Source organism: Rhincodon typus, chromosome 6 (genome assembly GCF_021869965.1).
Source record: "Rhincodon typus isolate 14 chromosome 6, sRhiTyp1.1, whole genome shotgun sequence".
Lineage (NCBI taxonomy): Eukaryota > Metazoa > Chordata > Chondrichthyes > Orectolobiformes > Rhincodontidae > Rhincodon > Rhincodon typus.
In genome coordinates, this window is record NC_063337.1 from 301,041 (window position 1) to 319,373 (window position 18,333).

Consider the following 18,333-nt stretch of genomic DNA (forward strand, 5'->3'; position numbering starts at 1 on the left):
CGGTCCTTGAAGTAGGAGGACACCTGGGATGTTCGGGAGTGGAACGCCCCATCTTGGGAGCGGATGCGGCAGAGGCGGAGGAATTGGGAGTAGAGGATCACATCCTTGCAGGAAGGTGGGTGAGAGGAGCTATAGTCCAGGTGCAAGAATGCACTCACTCCCTACCTGCACTCACCTGTCACCATCCCACCTACCTTCCCCAGCCCCACCCCTCCTCTCTGTTTACTTCTGAGCTCCCTTCCCCCTCCCCCATTTCTGAAGAAGGGTCCAGACCCGAAACGTCAGCTTTCCTGTTCCTCTGATGCTGCCTGGCCTGCTGTGTTCATCCAGCTCCACAATGTGTTATCGCTTGCCCACTTTCATCTTTATCCTTATCCATAATTACCTAAAATCTCACTGAGTTATGATCACTATCACCAAGATCTCCCCTACTCACACATCTACCACTTCCTTAAAATTCAGTCCAGTGCTGCTCCCTGTCTGGTAGGGCCTTCTACCTACTGGCTTAAAAAGCACTCCTGGACATGTTTTAGAAATTTCACCCTCTCTAAACCTTCCACATTTTGTCTATCCCAGTTAAACTGGGGAAGTTAAAACCCTCTACAATTACTACTGTTACTAGTTTTATGCTTCTGAGATTTGCTGAGACACCTGTCTCTCTATTTCTCTCTCATTGTTTGGGGTTTATAGTACACTGCCAACAAAGTGATTACCTCTTTTTTGTTTTTAAGTTCCACCCATGTGGCCTCATTTGAGGAACTTTCAAAGATATCATGCCTTTTTATTTGCAATAATTAACTCCTTGATCAATATTGCAACACCATCTCCTCTTTTACACACACCTTGTCTTACCTGTAGATCCTGTGCCCTCTTTCAGGGTACTAAAGATATGAAAGGATATGAGGATAGCGTGGGTAAATGACATGGAGGTGACAGTTAGGTAAGGACATTACCTCTGATGATGTGTAATCTTTAAGGGGAGGCTCAGAAATACCACCCAGCAAAGAACATTCATGGGATTTGTATATTGACCCCTAAACTGTTAGACTGATGTTGAGAATGGAATTAAACAGGAAATTAGAGACACATACAATAATGAAACATCTGTAATTATGGGTGACTTTAATCTGTCTGTAGATTGGACAAATCAAATTAGTAACGATACCGTAGAAGAGGATTTCCTAGAGTGTATATAGGATCGTTTTCTGGACTGTTATGTTGAGGAACCAATTAGAGTACATGCCGTCCTAGACTTGGGAAGGTGAAATGAGAAAATAATAATTGTCAGTCTAGCTGTGTGAGGACCCTTGGGTCTGAGCAACTAGAATATGATAAAATTCCTCATTGAGATGGAGAATGAGGCAGCTAAGGGGTGCTGAATCTAAACAGAGGAAACTATGATGGTGCGAGGCATGAATTGGCTATGACAGATTGCAGAGCGTTACTTTAAGAGATGATGGTGAAAAGACAATAGCAAACATTCAGAGAGCATGTAGGTGAACTGCAACAATTATTCTTTCCTGTTTGGTGCAAAAGTAAAACAGGAAAGGTGGCCTAACTGTGGCTTACATGGAAATTAGAGACAGTATTAGATCCAACAAAGAGCCATGTCAAATGGCCAGAAAAAAACAACAGACCTGAGGAGAAAAAGCATTTTAGAATTAAGCAAAAGAGACAAAGGAATTGACTTAAAGAGAAAATAGAGAACAAGAGTAATCTTGCGGGGGCCATATACACTGATTGTAAAAGTTTCTACAAGTATGTGAAGAGAAAACGATTGGTGAAAACAAATAACCCTTACAGTCAGAAACAGGGGAGTTTATAATGGGGAACAAAGAAATGGCTGACCGACTAAATATATACTTTGGTCTGTGCACACAAAGGAGGATGCAGATAATGTACCAGAAATGTTGGGGAACACAGGGTTTAGTGAGAGGGAGGAACAGAGGGAAATCTATTCCAGCAGAGATATTGGTGTTTGGAAAATTGATGGGTCAATAAATTGAAGGCCAATAAATTCCTAGGGCCTGATAATCTACATCCCAGAACGCTTAAGGAGGTGGCTCTAGAAATGATGGATGCATTGGTGGTGATCGTCCAAGATTCTGTAAAATCTGGAACAGTTCTTACACATTGGAGGGTTGCTAATAGGAACCTCTGTATTTCATAAGAGAGAAACCTGGAATTACAGACCAGTGAGTCTGACCTCAGTAGTGAGGAAAATACCAGAGTCCATTACAAAAGATTTAATAGCAGAGCACTTGAAAACAGTGACAGGAGTGGACAGAGTCAGCATGGATCTATGAAAGGGTAATCATGCTTGACAAATCTATTGGAATTGTTTGAAGATATGTCTCAGAGTTGATGAGGTGGAGCCAGTGGATATAGTTTATTTGGCCTTTCAGAAGGCTTTCAGCAAAGTCCCACAGAAGAGATTAATGTGTCAAATTAAAGCACTTGGGATTGGGGATAGTGTATTGAGCTTGATAGAAAACTGGTTAGCAGATGGGCAACAAAGAGCAGGAATAAATGCATGTCTTACTAAGTGACAGGCAGTGACTAGTGGGGTACCACATGGATCAGCGCTATTCACAATATGTATTCATGATTTCGATAAGGGAACAAAATGACATATCTCCAAATTTGCAGACAACACAAAACTGGGTGGGAGGGTGGACTGTGAAGAGAATGCAGAGATGCTTCAGTGTGATTTGGACAAGTTGAGTGAGTGGCCACATGCACAGCAGATTACGTATAATGTGGATAAATGTGAAGTTAACCACTTTGGGAGCAAAAACAGGAAGGTAGATTATTATCTGAATGGCTGTAAACTGAGAGAGGGGAATGTGCAGTGGAACATGAGTGTCCTTGTGCACCAGTCGCTGAAGTTAAGCATGCAGGTGCAGCAGGTGGTGAAGAAGGCAAATGGTATGTTGGCCTTCATTGTGAGAGATTTCGAGTACAGGAGCAGGGATGTCCTGCTGCAGTTATACAGGGCCTTGGTGAGACCACACCTGGAATATTGTGTGCAGGTTTGGTCTCCTTATCTGAGAAAGGATGTTCTTGCTATAGAGGGAGTGCAGCGAAGGTTTAGCAGACTGATACCTGGGATGGCAGGAGTGATATATGAGGAGAGATTGAATTGGTTAGGATTATATTTGCTGGAGTTCAGAAGAATGAGTGGCGATCTCATAGAAACCTACAAAATTCTAACAGGACTAAACAGGGTAAATGCAGGAAGGATGTTCCTGATGACCAGTGAGTCCAGAACCAGGGGTCACAGTCTAAGATACAGAGTAGGCCATTTAGAACTGAGATAAGAAGAAATATCTTCACCCAGAGTGTGGTGAGCCTGTAGAATTTGCTCCCAGTGGAAGCTGTTGAGGTCAAAACATTGTAAAATTTCAAGATCGATATAGCACTTGGGGCTAAAGAGATAAAAGAATATGGGGAAAAGCGGGAATAGGCTATTGCGTTAGATGATCAACCAAGATAATAATGAATGGTGCAGCAGGCTCACTTCTACTCCTGTTTCCTATGTTTAACATCAGCCATGGTGTCATTGAATGGTGGAACTGGCTCTGGGGGCAGAATGGCCTGCTCCAGTTCCCATGTCTCTATTTTGATGGCTGACTCCTCACTGCCTTCTCAAGTCCCCACCTCACTGCCCCCACTCTGAGGTAACAAATCCCTCCCCAGGGACAGCCACACCCTGACAATGGATTAAAAGTACTCTTGTTGATGAAGTTGTTGAAAAGTTCTCTTTGAAACCTGAATTTGAGTCAATCCCTGGCACAGGTGAGCTGAGGGTCTCGGCTCTTTGGGTAAAAGCTGTTCAGCATCTCCCTCTATCTATGGGGCTCCATGGGTCAGACACAGGAAGGGAGGTCCCATTGCCTGTCTCAGCTCCGAACCCCAGACACAGCCAACACCTGTATCAGATAACCAGCTGTCATTATATTGGGAGCTCAGTGATTCAGATGGAGGTACAGGCTCAGGGGCTGAATGGTGTCCTCCTGCTACTCATTCTATACAATTAACTGGTTACAGTTCGGCAGCATTAAAAAGGTTGTTGGCAGTAGCAATTTCATTAGAATTTGGCCTCATTAAAGGGAAGGTTTATTGTAAACGCGTTTCCTGAATGATGTAATTTCTGGAGAGATACCATTTGAGAAGGGATTGTAAAAGTGTTGAATATTTTGAGTTAAAGGGTTATTATAAGGAAGGTTTCACTGTTAGTTCTTTTGTTGTCAATGTAGCTGACAACCCTTTCCCTGAAGAGGAAGGAGGATCTGTGAACACGGTTACAGTAGAATCATTGAGCAACAGGATTGCGGCTGACATACTGACTGGAGAGATTCCTGCGGAAGATGAAGAGATTGACTGGGTCCCTCAGTCGGTAACAGAGAAACCACCCAATAACATATGGGTCTATCCCATCACCACTGAGAAACTGGACCACATTGTGCTTACTGCAGCAAGCAATGGTAAGGGGCTTTGGATAAAACCAATTCGGTTTTCAATCTCTCCACCCCCACACATTCAGAGGCAGAGGTGATATGTTACAGCTATTACAGTCTCATTATAAAGCTTCATCAATGACTTTCCCTCCATCATAAGGTCAGAAGTGGGGATGTTCACTGATGATTACACAAGTTTAGCACCATTCGTGACTCCTCAGATACTGAAGCAGTCTATGTTCAAATGCAATAAGGTCTGGACAATATCCAGGTTTGGGCTGACAAGTGGCAAGTAACATTCATGCCACACAAATGCCAGGCTATGACCATCACCAATAAGAGACAATCTAACCACAGTCCCTTAACATTCAACGGTGTTACCATCACTGAATCCCCCCGCTATCAACATCCTGGGGTTTACAATTATGCAGAAACTGAACCAGACTAGACGCATAAACACAGCTGCTACAAGAGCAGGTAAGAGGCTAGGAATACTTTTTTTTTCATTTATTCATTCATAGGATGAGGGCATCGCTGACCAGGGAGCATTTATTGCCCATCCCTAATTGTCCAGAGGGCAGTTAAGAGTCAACCACATTGCTGTGGGTGTGGAGTCACATGTAGGCCAGACCAGGTAAGGATGTCAGTTTCCTTCCCTAAAGGACATTAGTGAACCAGGTGGGTTTGTATGACAATCGGCAATGGGTTCATGGTCAACATTAGACTCTTAATTCCAGATATTTTATTGAATTCAAATTCCACCATCTGCCATGGTGGGATTCAAACCCAGGTCCCCAGGACACTATCTGGGTCTCTAGATTAACAGACAAGTGATAATACCACTAGGCCAATACCTCTCATGTCCTGACTTCCCAAAGCCCATCCATCATCTACTAGACTCGAGTCAGGAGTCCAAGCCACTCACTATCCTGACCTGGAAATATATCACCGTTTCTTCAGTGTTGCTGGGTTAAAATCCTGGAATTCCCTCACTAAGGGCATTGTGGGTGTGTCTATAACACATGGACTGCAGAGGTTTAAGGAGTCAGCTCACCTCACATTCTGAAGGGGCAACTAGGGACGGGCTGCCCAGCCAGTGATGCTCACATTCCATGGACAAATGAAGAAAAATGAGCAAAGTTTGGGTGGAGAAAGTGAGGTCTTGACTGAGTTGAGTTTTCTTGTTTATGTGTCAGTGAAACTATGTTAACACATTCACAGTGACAGTGTTTTGAAATATCTTTCAGGGATTGCACTCTTGGTGACTAATATTGAGCAAAGGCCTTTGACACCCCTTCTAAAGAAGCTGCTGAACGTTCAAACCTGGTGGAGTCACGAAGGACCTTGGGAGCTGACTTTTGGGAAGCAGCAGATTGAGGTCAAGCCAACATTTCACCTGTACCTGAGCACAATATTACCCATCAGGATCATCAGTTTAGGTAAACCCCATCCTTATGCACTCTCACCCTGTGGGGGAGTAGAACCCAGACCCTTGTGGGGGGGAAGGTAAATCCACCCCATCACAGCCCCTCATGGCATAGATCTCGCTCCTCCACTCAGTATGGGGATAGATCCCGACCCAATGTACCTCCTCTCCTGGGAAGTTAAACCACTCTGATCAGGCCTCAGAGAATTATCCACCTTTATGTTTTTTTAAGTACCTCCCCCTCCTGAGTGTGGACTGTTTTCAAGACATCAGTATTTATTTCCCTGAGTTCCCTAGCACATAGAAAATAGAACAGTACAGCACAGTACAAGCTCTTCAGCCCACGATGTTGTGCCGACCTATTATCCTACTAAGATCAAACTACCCTGCATTTTACTATCCTCCATGTGCCTATCGAAGAGTCGCTTAAAAGTCTCTAAAGTATCTGAGTCCACTACCACTGCCGGCAGCACATTCCACACGCCCACCACTCTCTGTGTGAAGAACCTACCTCTGACATCTCCCCTATACCGTCCTCCAATCACCTTAAAATTATGCCCCCTCGTAATAGCCACTTCCACCCTGGGAAAAAGACTCTGGCTATCCACTCTATCTATGCCTCTCATCATCTTGTACACCTCTATCAAGTCACCTCTCAGCCTTCTTTGCTCCAATGGAAAAAGCCCTAGCTCCCTCAACCTTTCCTCATAAGACCTGCCCTCCAGTCCAGGCAGCATCCTGGTAAATCTCCTCTGCACTCTCTCTAAAGCTTCCATATCTTTCCTATAATGAGGTGACCAGAACGGAACACAATATTCCAAGTGTGGTCTAACCAGGGTTTTATAGAGCTGCAGCATAACCTCACAGCTCTTAAGCTCAATTCCCCTGCCAATGAAAGCCAACACACCATATGCCTTCTTTACAACCCTATCAACTTGGGTCGCAACTTTGGACCCCAAGATCCCTCTGTTCCTCCACACTGCCAAGAATCCTGCCATTAACCCTGTATTCTGCATTCAAATTCAACCTTCCAAAATGAATCACTTCACACTTTTCTGGGTTGAATTCCATCTGCCACTTCTTTGCCCAGCTCTACATCCTGTCAATGTCCTGTTGCAACCTACAACAGCCCTTCACACTGTCCACAACTCCACCAACCTTCGTGTCATCGGCAAACTTACTAACCCACCCTTCCACATCCTCATCCAAGTCATTTATAAAGATCACAAAGAGCAGAGGTCCTAGAACAGAACACCACTGGTCACCGAGCTCCAGGCTGAATACTTTCCATCTACTACCACGCTCTGTCTTCTATTTGACAGCCAGTTTTGTATCCAGACAGCCAAATTTCCCTGAATCCTATGCCTCCCTACTTTCTGAATGAGCCTACCATGGGTAACCTTATCAAATGCCTCCATGTCTTTCTCCTCAGTAAAAACTGACGCAAAATATTTGTTTAGTATTTCTCCCATCTCCTGTGGCTCCACACACAAACAACCTCTTTGATCTTTAAGGGGTCCCACTGTCTCCTTAGTTGTTTTTTTGCTCTTAATGTACATGTAGAATCTCTTTGTATTATGTTTAACCTATCTGCCAAAGCTATCTCATGTCCCCTTTTTGCCCTTCTGATTTCTCTCTTGTGTATACTCCTACTGTTCTCATACTCCTCAAGGGATTTCCTTGATCCCAGCTGTCTTTATCTGACATTTGCCTCCTTCTTATTCTTAGAGCCATAGAGTAATACAGCATGGAAACAGGCCTTTCAGCCCAAACTGGTCCATGCTGACCACGGTGCCCACTCAGCTAGTTCCAATTGCCCACATTTAGTCCATATCCCTCTAAACCCTTCCCATCCATGTACCTATCCAAATGCTTCTTAAATGTTGCTATTGTACCTGCCTCAACCACTTTCTCTGGCAGTCCATCCCATATATGCAGCACTCTATGCGTGAAGAAGCTGCCCCTCAGGTCCTTCTTAAATCTTTCCCCTCTCACCTTAAACCTATTCCTCTAGTTTTCAACTCCCCACCCCTGGGAAAAAGATTATATGCTTGCATCCTATCTATGCCCCTCACGATTTTATACATCTCAATAAGGTCACCCCCCTCATTCTCCTACCTTTCAAGGAATAAAGTCCTATCCTGGACAAACTCTCCCTATAACTCAGGCCTACTAGTCCTGGCACCATCCTCGTAAAGCTTCTTTGCATAGGTCCCAGTTTAACTATGCCTTTGCTATAACAGGTGACCAAAGCTGTACACAATACTCCAAGTGCGGCCTCACTAACGACTTATACAACTGTAACATAATGTCCCAACTCCTATACTCCATGCCTCAACCGATGAAGGCCAGCATGCTAAATGCCTTCTTCATCACCCTGCCCACTTGTGATGCCATTTTCAATAAACTATGTACTTGTACTCCTAGGTCCCTCTGTTCCATAACACTCCTCAGGACCTTACCATTTACTGTGTAAGACCTACCTTGGTTTGACTTTCCAAAGTGCAACACCTCACACTTATCTATAATGATGTGGAAGTGCAGGTGTTGGACTGGGGTGGACAAAGTCAGAAATCACACGACACCAAGTTATAGTCCAACAGGTTTATTTAAAAACACAAACTTTCAGATCCTTGCTCCTTCTTCAGGCAACTAACACCTGAAAAATTAGCAAGGCTCTGAAAGCTTGTGTTTTCAAATAAACCTGTTGGACTACAACTTGTTGTCGTGTGATTTCTGACTAACCTGTATTGAATTGCATTTGCCAATCCTCAGCCCACTTCCCCATCTGATCAACATCACTCTGTAATTTTTCATAACCTTCCTCATTATCAACGATACCTCCTAATTTTGTATCATCCGCAAACTTACTAATCATGCCTTGTACATTCACATCCAGATCATCTATGTAAATAACAAATAACAAAGGTCCCAGTACTGATCTCCGAGGCACACCACTAGTCACAGGCCTCCAGTCTGAGAAACAACCTTCAACCATCACGTTCTGCTTCTTCCCGCTGAGCTAGTTTTGAATCCAGTTAGCTAGCTCCCCCTGGATCCCACGCAGCCTAACTTTCATAACTAGCCTGCCATATGGGAACTTGTCAAAGGCCTTACTAAAGTCCATATAGACAACATCCACTGCCATACCGTCATCTATCCTCTTGGTTACCTCTTTGACAAACTCTAAAAGATTTGTCAGAGATGACTTCTCACGCACAAATCCATGCTGACTATTCCTGCTCAGACCCTGACTATCCAAATGTTAGTTGATCCTTTAAGGTTTTTGCAAAGATCTGTAGCTCAGATTTTGGGTGAGGTTCTTGACTTGCTCGCTGAGCTGGCTTACTCTTGTTCAGACGTTTCATCACCATGCGAGGTAACATCATCAGTGCAGCCTCCAATGAAGCGATGTCTTTCTACACCGCTTGGAATTTATACTGTCCGATCTGTTATGGCAAGTTGTGTCATTTCTGGTTCTGTTCTGTATGGGAATGGGGCACATGATCGTCATTATGAACAAACTGGACTACAATAAGAAAGCACAGGCACTGCTTGCAGATACACACACTTACCATCAGGTAAAGATAGACCCAACACGCAGCTAGCAAACAGGATCACCCAAACGTTGAAGAGACTAAAGGATGCAGGGCAGATAACCAAGATGGACTGCATGAGAATGAAACCAGAAGGCAAGAATACGCCCTGCTTCAATGGACTCCCTAAAGTACATGAACCAGACATCCCTCTCAGACCCATTGTTTCCCTACCAGGCACACCATCACACAAACTGGCCAAGGACCTACAACAGAGATTGAAACACCTCGTTGACCCCATTACATCCACTCGACCCCAGGTTTCCTCGATACCCTCAAGAACATAAAAGTCAGTGACGACGAGATTATGGTATCCTTTGACGTCACAGCATTATTTACATCAATTGACATCCCACTAGCCAAAGGAACACTGCCCACATTACTAGAGGAAGCAGCAACACAGACCAGCAGCTCCATCAGCAATGACAACATACTCAAACATCTAGACTTGTTCCTCATCACACACTTTGTCTTACAAACAGGTCAGTGGCACACCCATGGGGTCACCCATCTCAGGACTCATCGCAGAGGCAGTCATGCAAAGACTAGAACACACCACCCTCCCCCTCATTCAACCTAAATTGTGGATCCAGTACATGAACGACACATTTATCATCATTAAACGCACCAAGTTGGAAGAAACATACCACCTCATCAACAACGTATTCGCTGGGATTAAATTCACGAGAGATGAAGAAAACAACAATCAGCTTCCATTTCTGGACATCAGAGTTGAACGTATGACCAACGGGGAGTTCCAAACCTCAGTATACAGGAAAGCAACCCGCACTGACCAAATCCTCAATTTCCACAGCAACCACCCCAACATCCACAAACAAAGCTGCGTTAAGACACTATTTAAATGGGCCACCAATCACTGCAACACGCCAGAACTATGCAGGAAAGACGAAGAGCACCTATACAAAATCTTCGCTATGAACGGATATCCCCACAACTTCATCTGCAGGTGCCTACTAAATAAACAACACCAAGAGGACACAGTACACCCTAACACACTGGCCACACTGCCCTACACCAAGAACATAACAGAACTGACAAGACTCCTACGACCACTAGGAATCATGGTGGCACACAAGCCCACGGCCACGCTATGACACTCACAAGGATTAAAGACCCCATAGCCATGACATGTAGAACCAACATGGATTACAAATTACCATGCAACATTAATGTTTCAAATGTCCACAAACATTACATCGCACAGATTGGAAGGAAACTAGCATCAGAATGTTCAAACATCAGCCAGCAGCAAAATGACACAACGAACCCTCCTTAATATCGGTACGCTCAGACAATGAGGGCCATCAGTTTAACTGGGACAACGTAACCATAGTAGCCCAAGCCAAACATAGACAGGCACAGGAATTCCTAGAAGCATGGTTATCAACCCATAATGCAATCAACAAACGTATAGAATTGGATCCCATATAAAAGCCCATACAGAACAGAACCGGAAATGACACAACTCACCATAATGGACCGGACAGTGTAAATTCCAAGTGGAGCAGAACAACATCGCTTTATCAGAGGCCTCACTGATGATGTTACCTAGCATGGTGACGAAACATCTGAATGTAATCAAGCCAGCTCAGTTAGCAAGTAAGTTGATCCTGTTCCCTCAGTATCCTCTCCAATAACTTGCCTACCATTGATGTCAGGCTCACTGGCCTGTAGTTCCCTGGGATGTCTTTGCTACCTTTCTTAAACAATGCAATTACATTAGCCATCCTCCAGTCTTCCGGAACTTCACCACAGGCTAAAGCTGAAGCAAAAGTCACTGCAAGGGCCTCTGCAATTTCTTCCCTAGCCTCCTACAACATCCGAGGATGGACTTGATCAGGCCCAGGGGATTTATCCAACCAAATGCACTTTAAGGCTGAAAACACCTCCTCTCTGGTAATATGTATGCAGTCCAAAACATTCCCATTTGTTTCCCTTATTTCCTTAGCATCCATGTTTCTGTCCTCATAAACACCGAGAATGAAAATTCATTAAAAATCTCCCCCATCTCCTGTGGCTCCACACATAGATAGCCATGTTAATCTTTAAGGGGACCTGTTCTCTCCCTAGCCAAGGTCAGAAATCACATGACACCAGGTTATAGTCCAACAGGTTTATTTGAAAACACAAGCTTTTGGACCCTCACTCCTTCTTCAGATGTTAGAGAGAGAGGTAGTATCAGACACAGAATTTACAAGTAATAGATCAAAGGATCACACCACTGATGAGGATGTATTAAACAAACCTAAGATGATGTTAAATCTTTAATTAGTTCGAAGATTTTAATTGATTAATATGTATATGTAAATCTCTGGATTCCTTTCAAATCCCCAGAATTGGCCCTGCTCCAGTTCAGCACCTTAACCTGTGGACTTGTCCCATCTTTTCCCATAACTATGTTAAAGCTAAGAGAGCTATGGTCACTGGATCCAAAATGTTCTCTGACTGACACTTCAGTCATTTGCCCGACCTTGTTTCCTAAGAGGAAGTTGAATATTGCACTTTCCCTAGTAGGGCCCTCGATATATTGATTCAGGAAACTTACTTGGACAATTACACCCCGTTCGGGCCTTTTACACTCTGGGTGCCCCAGTCATTACAGGGGAAATTAAAATCTCCAACCAATACTACTCTATTATTCCTACAGGTATCTGCAATCTCCCTTCACATCTGCTCCTCTAGTACCTGCTGGCTATTTGGGGGTCTATAATACAGTCCCAACACAGTGACCATCCCCTTCTTGTTTCTAAGTTCTAAGCATATGGCGTCATTTGATGACCCCTTAAGAATATCCTCTCTAAGCACTGTTGTTATGTGCTCCCTTATCAAAAGGGCAACTCCCCCTTCTCGCTCACTTGTACTTCTGTCACGCCTGTAGCTTCTGTACCCAGCAATACCGAGCTGCCAGTCCTGCCCTTCCCTCAGCCCTGTTTCTGTTACAGCTATAATATCCCAGTCCCCAGAGCCAATCCATGCTCTGAGCTCATCTGCCTTACCAGTCAGGTGTCATGCGTTGACATAAGTGCACTTTAAACCAGAAGTCTTTTCCCTCCCTTTACTGTGCCCCTGGCTATCCTGAATAGCAAATTTGCTCTTGATGGCTAATGTATTTTCCCCTGACTTCTCGATGACCCCTCTCTTATTCAGAGTCCCAACCCCCTGCCAAACTAATTTAAACCCTCCTGGGTAACACTAGCAAATCTCCCCGCGAGGATATCGGAACCCCTCAGGTTCAAGTGCACCCCATCCCTCTTGTACAGGTCACCTCTATTCCAAAAGAGATCCTAATGACCCAAGAACTGAAAACTTTGCCCCCTATGAAAACTTTGCCCCCTATGCCAGCTCCTCAGCCATGCATTCATCTGGCCTATCTTTCTATTTCTATCCTCACTGATGTGTGGCACTGGGAGTAATCCAGAGATCAGTACCCTTGAGGTCCTGCTTTTTAACTTTGTACCTAACTCCCTAGATTCATTTCACAGGACCCCATTCCTTTGTCTATCTATGTCATTTGTACCGATGTGCACAATGACCTCTGGATGGTCACCATCCCCCTTCAGAATGTTCTGCAACCGCTCAGAGACATCCTTGACCCTGGCACCCGGGAGACAACACACCATCCTGGTGTCTCTTCTGCGGCCATAGAATCTCCTGTCTGTCCCCCTCACAACTGAGTCTCCTATCACTATCGCTCTGTCTGACTGTACCCTTTCCCTCTGAGCCTCAGAGCCACCGACCTGGCTGCTGCTGCTAGCCCATGAAAGGTCACACCCCCCACCCCCAACCCCGCCCAATCTCATCAGTATCCAGAATGGTATATCTGTTATTGAGGGGAATGGCCACAGGGGAACCCTGCACTATCTGCCATCCCCCTTTACCTCTTCTAGTGGTCACCCTGCTACCTGCAGGATGCACCTTAGGAGTGACCACTTCGCTATAGTTCTTATCAGTAATGTTCTCTGTATCCCGGATGATCCTGAGTCCATCCAGCTCCCATTCCCTGATGCGATCTGTCAGGAGATGCAGCCGGGTGTACGTCTCACAGGTGTAGCCACCAGGGACACTGGAAGTCTCCCTGATCTCCCACATCCTGCAAGAGGAGCATGCCACTGCCCTAACTGCCGTCCCTACTGCCTTCAGTCTAGACAGAAAGAAAGTAGAGTTAAAGAGCCCTTACCTGCTCTTACCTGTTTCCCTGTTCAGCCTCCTCATGCCAAAACCTCTCAAGCAAAGGCCTCAGCACTTCCACTCTAACACTGGTCCACCCTTTTTAATGGCTGCTCCCTTATACACCCTTACCTTGCCAGTCACCTTCATCACAGAGGCCCTTTTTTTGGGTCAGAGGAGGAGGGAGAGTGGGAAACACCACTGTAGTGTTTCAGGTTTAATCCATACCTTGACACCAGGTTCTGCCTGACCTGCTGTACAATCATAATGACTGTGGCGATGTCTCCCAGAATTCCACTGATGATGACTCTCAGCCGCCCTCTGATTCACCAAAAGCTCAATATCTTTATTCATCCGTGTATTGGAGAGATTGTAGAATGGTCCCAGGGTGGCAAACATCAATGAAGGAGACCATTCAACCTCTCATCCTGCTGCCAGTTCTTTATAAAACCTGTCCAGTCCAATCCCAACCCAAACTTCTCATCCTATCCTCTGCAAATCATTACCTCCACGTCCATTATAGGAATATACAAACAGGAGTAGTCCATTCAGCCCCTCAAGCGTGTTCTGCCATTCAATGAGATCATGGCTGATCTGCGGCCTAACTCCATATCCCTTAATACCTTTGCTTAACAAAAAAAAATCTCGCTCAGATTTAAATTAACAACTGACCCAGCACCTACTGCTGTTTGTGGAAGAGAATTCCAAACCTCTATCACCCTTTGTGTGTCCAGGCTGCTCTTTGTACATTCCTGGAGCTCCTGTGACCAGCATCATTTCAGCACCACATCTTAAGAACCCACTCTCCTGTGTGTTCTGTTCCCAACTTGCATTCCAGAGGAAACAGTTTTTCCTTTTACTTCCTCAATGAACCCTACGTGCTGCCCATTGCAGGCAAATCCGCTGAACCATCTCGAGCCTGAAGAGAGTAATCCCCCTGTAGGAATGCAGCAGGATGAAGCACTGAAACTGACAGATTAATTTCCTTTCTCCTGATGTCACCAGAGTTTGATCGAAATTTCCTGAAGCAGGTGAGAACGTTGTCCTTTACCATCAGTGAATCAGGACTGCAGGAACTCTTCCTCAAGGAGGTGCTGTACTTTGATAGGGACAGGATCAACAACGTGCAACATACCCAGCAGATGGACACAATGTACCTTCAACACCAGCTGCAAGTGACACAGGTATGAGTTCAAGAGAAAGAGTCTAATTACATACAGCAACATGATCCAGCCAGCTCTCTGCATGAAGCACTCGGCTCTCAAATCAGATACTGTTGGAGGGTCAGTGCTGAGGGAGCACCGCACTGTTGGAGGGTCAGTACTGAGGGAGTGCCGCGCTGTCGGAGGGTCAGTGCTGAGGGAGTGCCACGCTGTCGGAGGGTCAGTGCTGAGGGAGCGCCGCACTGTCAGAGGGTCAGTGCTGAGGGAGGGGGCACTGTCGGAGGGTCAGTGCTGAGGGAGCGCCGCACTGTCGGAGAGTCAGTGCTGAGGGAGCGCCGCACTGTCGGAGGGTCAGTACTGAGGGAGCGCCACACTGTCGGAGGGTCAGTACTGAGGGAGCGCCGCACTGTCTGAGGGTCAGTGCTGAGGGAGCGCCACACTGTCAGAGGGTCAGCGCTGAGGGAGTGCCGCACTGTCGGAGAGTCAGTGCCGAAGGTCATTCAGCCCATCGAGTCTGCTCTGCAATGCATGAAATCATTGTTGATCTGAGTTAATGAAGTTAAGAAAAGCCTCAAATGTAAGGATAAGAGTGAGAGGGTGTGATTTAAGAATATATGAGTGCATAGCAAATGTTTCTACACATGTCCAAAAGGATAAAGACTGAGTTACCTACGATTGTATGACCCCTGGGTTGGCCATAATAAATTGCAGAATGTTACTTAAAGGGATAACAGTGGAAAGGCAATGGCAATTTTTAAAGAGCACATGGGAGAACTGTAAAAGTTTTATGCAAAAGCAAAATGGGAAAGCTAGCTATACTGTGGCTTACAAATGAAGTTAGAGAGAGTTGGTCCCTTACAGTCAGAAACAGAATAATTTATAATTGGAAACAAAGAAACGGCTGGCCAACTAAATACGTCCTCTTGTTTTGCATTCACAAAAGAGGGCACAAACAACATACTAGAAACGCTGGGGAGCACAGGGTTTAGTGAGAGGGAGGAACTGAAGGAAATCAGTATTAGGAGGGAAATGGTGTTGGGGAAATTGATGGGATTGAAGGCCAATAAATCCCCAGTTCCTGATAACCTACATCTCAGAGTACTTAAGCAAGTTCCTCTAGAAACAGTGGGTGCATTGGTTGTCATCTTCCAAGGTCTCCAATATTTAAAAAGGGAGGCAGAGAGAAAACAGGAATTTACAGACAAGTGAGCCAGTACATCGATAGTGGGGAAAATGCTTGACTCCATTATAAAAGATTTAATTGCCGTGCACTTGGAAAACAATGGCAGGATTGGACAGAGTCAGCATAGATTTACAAAAGGGAAATCATGTTTGACAAATCTGCAATTTTTCAGGGATATAACTAGTAGAGTTGATGAGGGGGAATCAGTGGATGTGGTTTATTTGGACTTTCAGAAGGCTATCGGGTCTTTTTCTGAATGGCAGGCAGTGACTAGTAGGGTACCGCAGGGATCAGTGCTTTAACCCAGCTATTCACAATATAGAATCATAAAACTTTACAGTACAGAAGGAGGCCATAAGCCCATTGTCTGTACCAGCTCCCAAAAGAGTTACCCAGTTAGTCTCAATGTCCAGCCCTTTCTCTATGGGCTTTTAAATTAATAACTTTCAAATTTATACCCATCTCTCTTTTGAAACCTCCTGTGGAATCTGCCTCTGCCACTCTCCCAGACAGCACATTCCAAACCCTAACAACTCTCTGAGTGAAGAAGCTTCTCTACATCTCATTCCTAGCTCCCTTGCTCTCAATCTTGAAATTGTGATCCCTAGTTACTGACATACCAACCAGTGGAAACAGAATATCCTTCTTTACTCTGTCAAAATTGTTCATAATTTTGAACACTTCATTAAGGTCACCTCTTAATCTGAGAGTCATAGAGTCATTGAGGTATACAACACAGAAACAGGCCATTCAACCCAACTCACCATGCCAGCCAGGTTTCCTAAATTGAATTTGTCCCATTTACCTGCGTTTAGCCCATATCCCTCTAAACCTTTCTTATCCATCCTCCTGTCTAAATGTCTTTTGTAATTGTACTTGCCTCTACCACTTCCTCTGGCAGCTCATTTCATATACACACTACCCTCTGTGTGACAAAGTTGCCCCTCAGTGCTTTTTTAAATCTTTCCCCTCTCATCTTAAAACCTTCTCTGCTCCAAGAAGAATATGCCCAATCTCCAATCTTTCCTTGAATCTAAAATCCTTCTTTTCTGGTGTCATTAGTAGTAAATGTCCTTTGGCCTCTCTTCAGGTGAAGATTAGTAGGAAACTAAAGAATTGGGAAGCCTTTAAAAACCAGCAGAGGATAACAAAAAAAAAAGTTTGGAGAAGATGAAATATGAGAGTAAGCTAGCTAGTAATGTAAAAGAAGATTGCACAAGTTTTTTTTAGATATCTAAAAGGTAAGAGAGTGGTAAAAATGGGCATTGGACCACTGGAAAGTGAGGCTGGAGAAGTAGTAATGGAGTATGGTGGTGGAACTGAAACAGTGCTCTGCATCCATCTATACAGTGGAAGACATGAGCAGCATACTAGAACTTCAAGAGAGTCGGGGGCAAAGGTAAGTATACTGACCATCACGAAGGAGAAGGTGCTGGGGAAGCTGAAAGGTCTGAAGGTGGATAAGTTACCAGGACCAGATGGACCATACACTAGAGTTCTGAAGGAGATTGCAGAGGAGATTGTGGAAGCATTGGAGGTGATCTTTCAGGAATCATTGGAGTCAGGGAGAGTCCCAGATGGCTGGAATATGGCTAACGTAACTCCCCTGTTTAAGAAGGGAGGGAGGCAGAAGACAGGAAATCATAGATAGTAGGAACTGCAGATGCTGGAGAATCCGAGACAACAAGGTGCAGGGCTGGATGAACACAGCAGACCAAGCAGCATCATAGGAGCAGAGAGGCTGACGTTTCAGGCCTAGACCCTTCATCAGAAAAGGGGGAGGGGAAGGGGGTTTTGAAATAAATAGGGAGAGAGTGGGAGGCGGATAGAGGAGAGGATAGGTGGAGAGGAAACAAACAGGTCGAAGAGGCGGGGATGGAGCCAGTAAAGGTGAGTGTAGGTGGGGAGTTAGGAAGGGGATAGGTCAGTCCAGGGAGGACGGACAGGTCAAGGGGGCGGGATGAGGTTGGTCGGTAGGAGATGGAAGTGTGGCTTGAGGTGGGAGGAGGGGATAGGTGGGAGGAAGAACAGGTTAGGGAGGCAGGGACGAGCTGGACTGGTTTTGGGATGTGGTGGGGGGAGGGGAGATTTTGAAACTTGTGAAATCCACACCACATCTCCCGCACCTCATCCCTCACACCCCGTCCACGCAATAAAAACCAATAAAGAATCCCCCTCGTCCTCACGTACCACCCCACCAACCTCCGGATCCAACGCATCATCCTCCGACACTTCCGCCATCTGCAATCCGACCCCACCACCAAAGACATCTTTCCCTCCCCACCCTTATCTGCTTTCCGGAGGGACAACTCTCTCC

At 45.2% G+C, this 18,333-nt stretch overlaps 1 protein-coding gene across 1 annotated transcript in view; it reads left to right on the top strand.

The window, feature by feature from the left end:
- The window catches only part of LOC109916102 (dynein heavy chain domain-containing protein 1), a 210,088-nt gene that overhangs the window by 160,592 nt on the left and 31,163 nt on the right, over nt 1–18,333 (top strand). Inside the window, exons 30-32 of the mRNA XM_048597842.1 lie at nt 4,260–4,487; nt 5,708–5,899; nt 14,676–14,854. Coding sequence (XP_048453799.1) covers nt 4,260–4,487; nt 5,708–5,899; nt 14,676–14,854 — 599 coding nt within the window. The remainder of the gene's footprint in view (nt 1–4,259; nt 4,488–5,707; nt 5,900–14,675; nt 14,855–18,333) is intronic.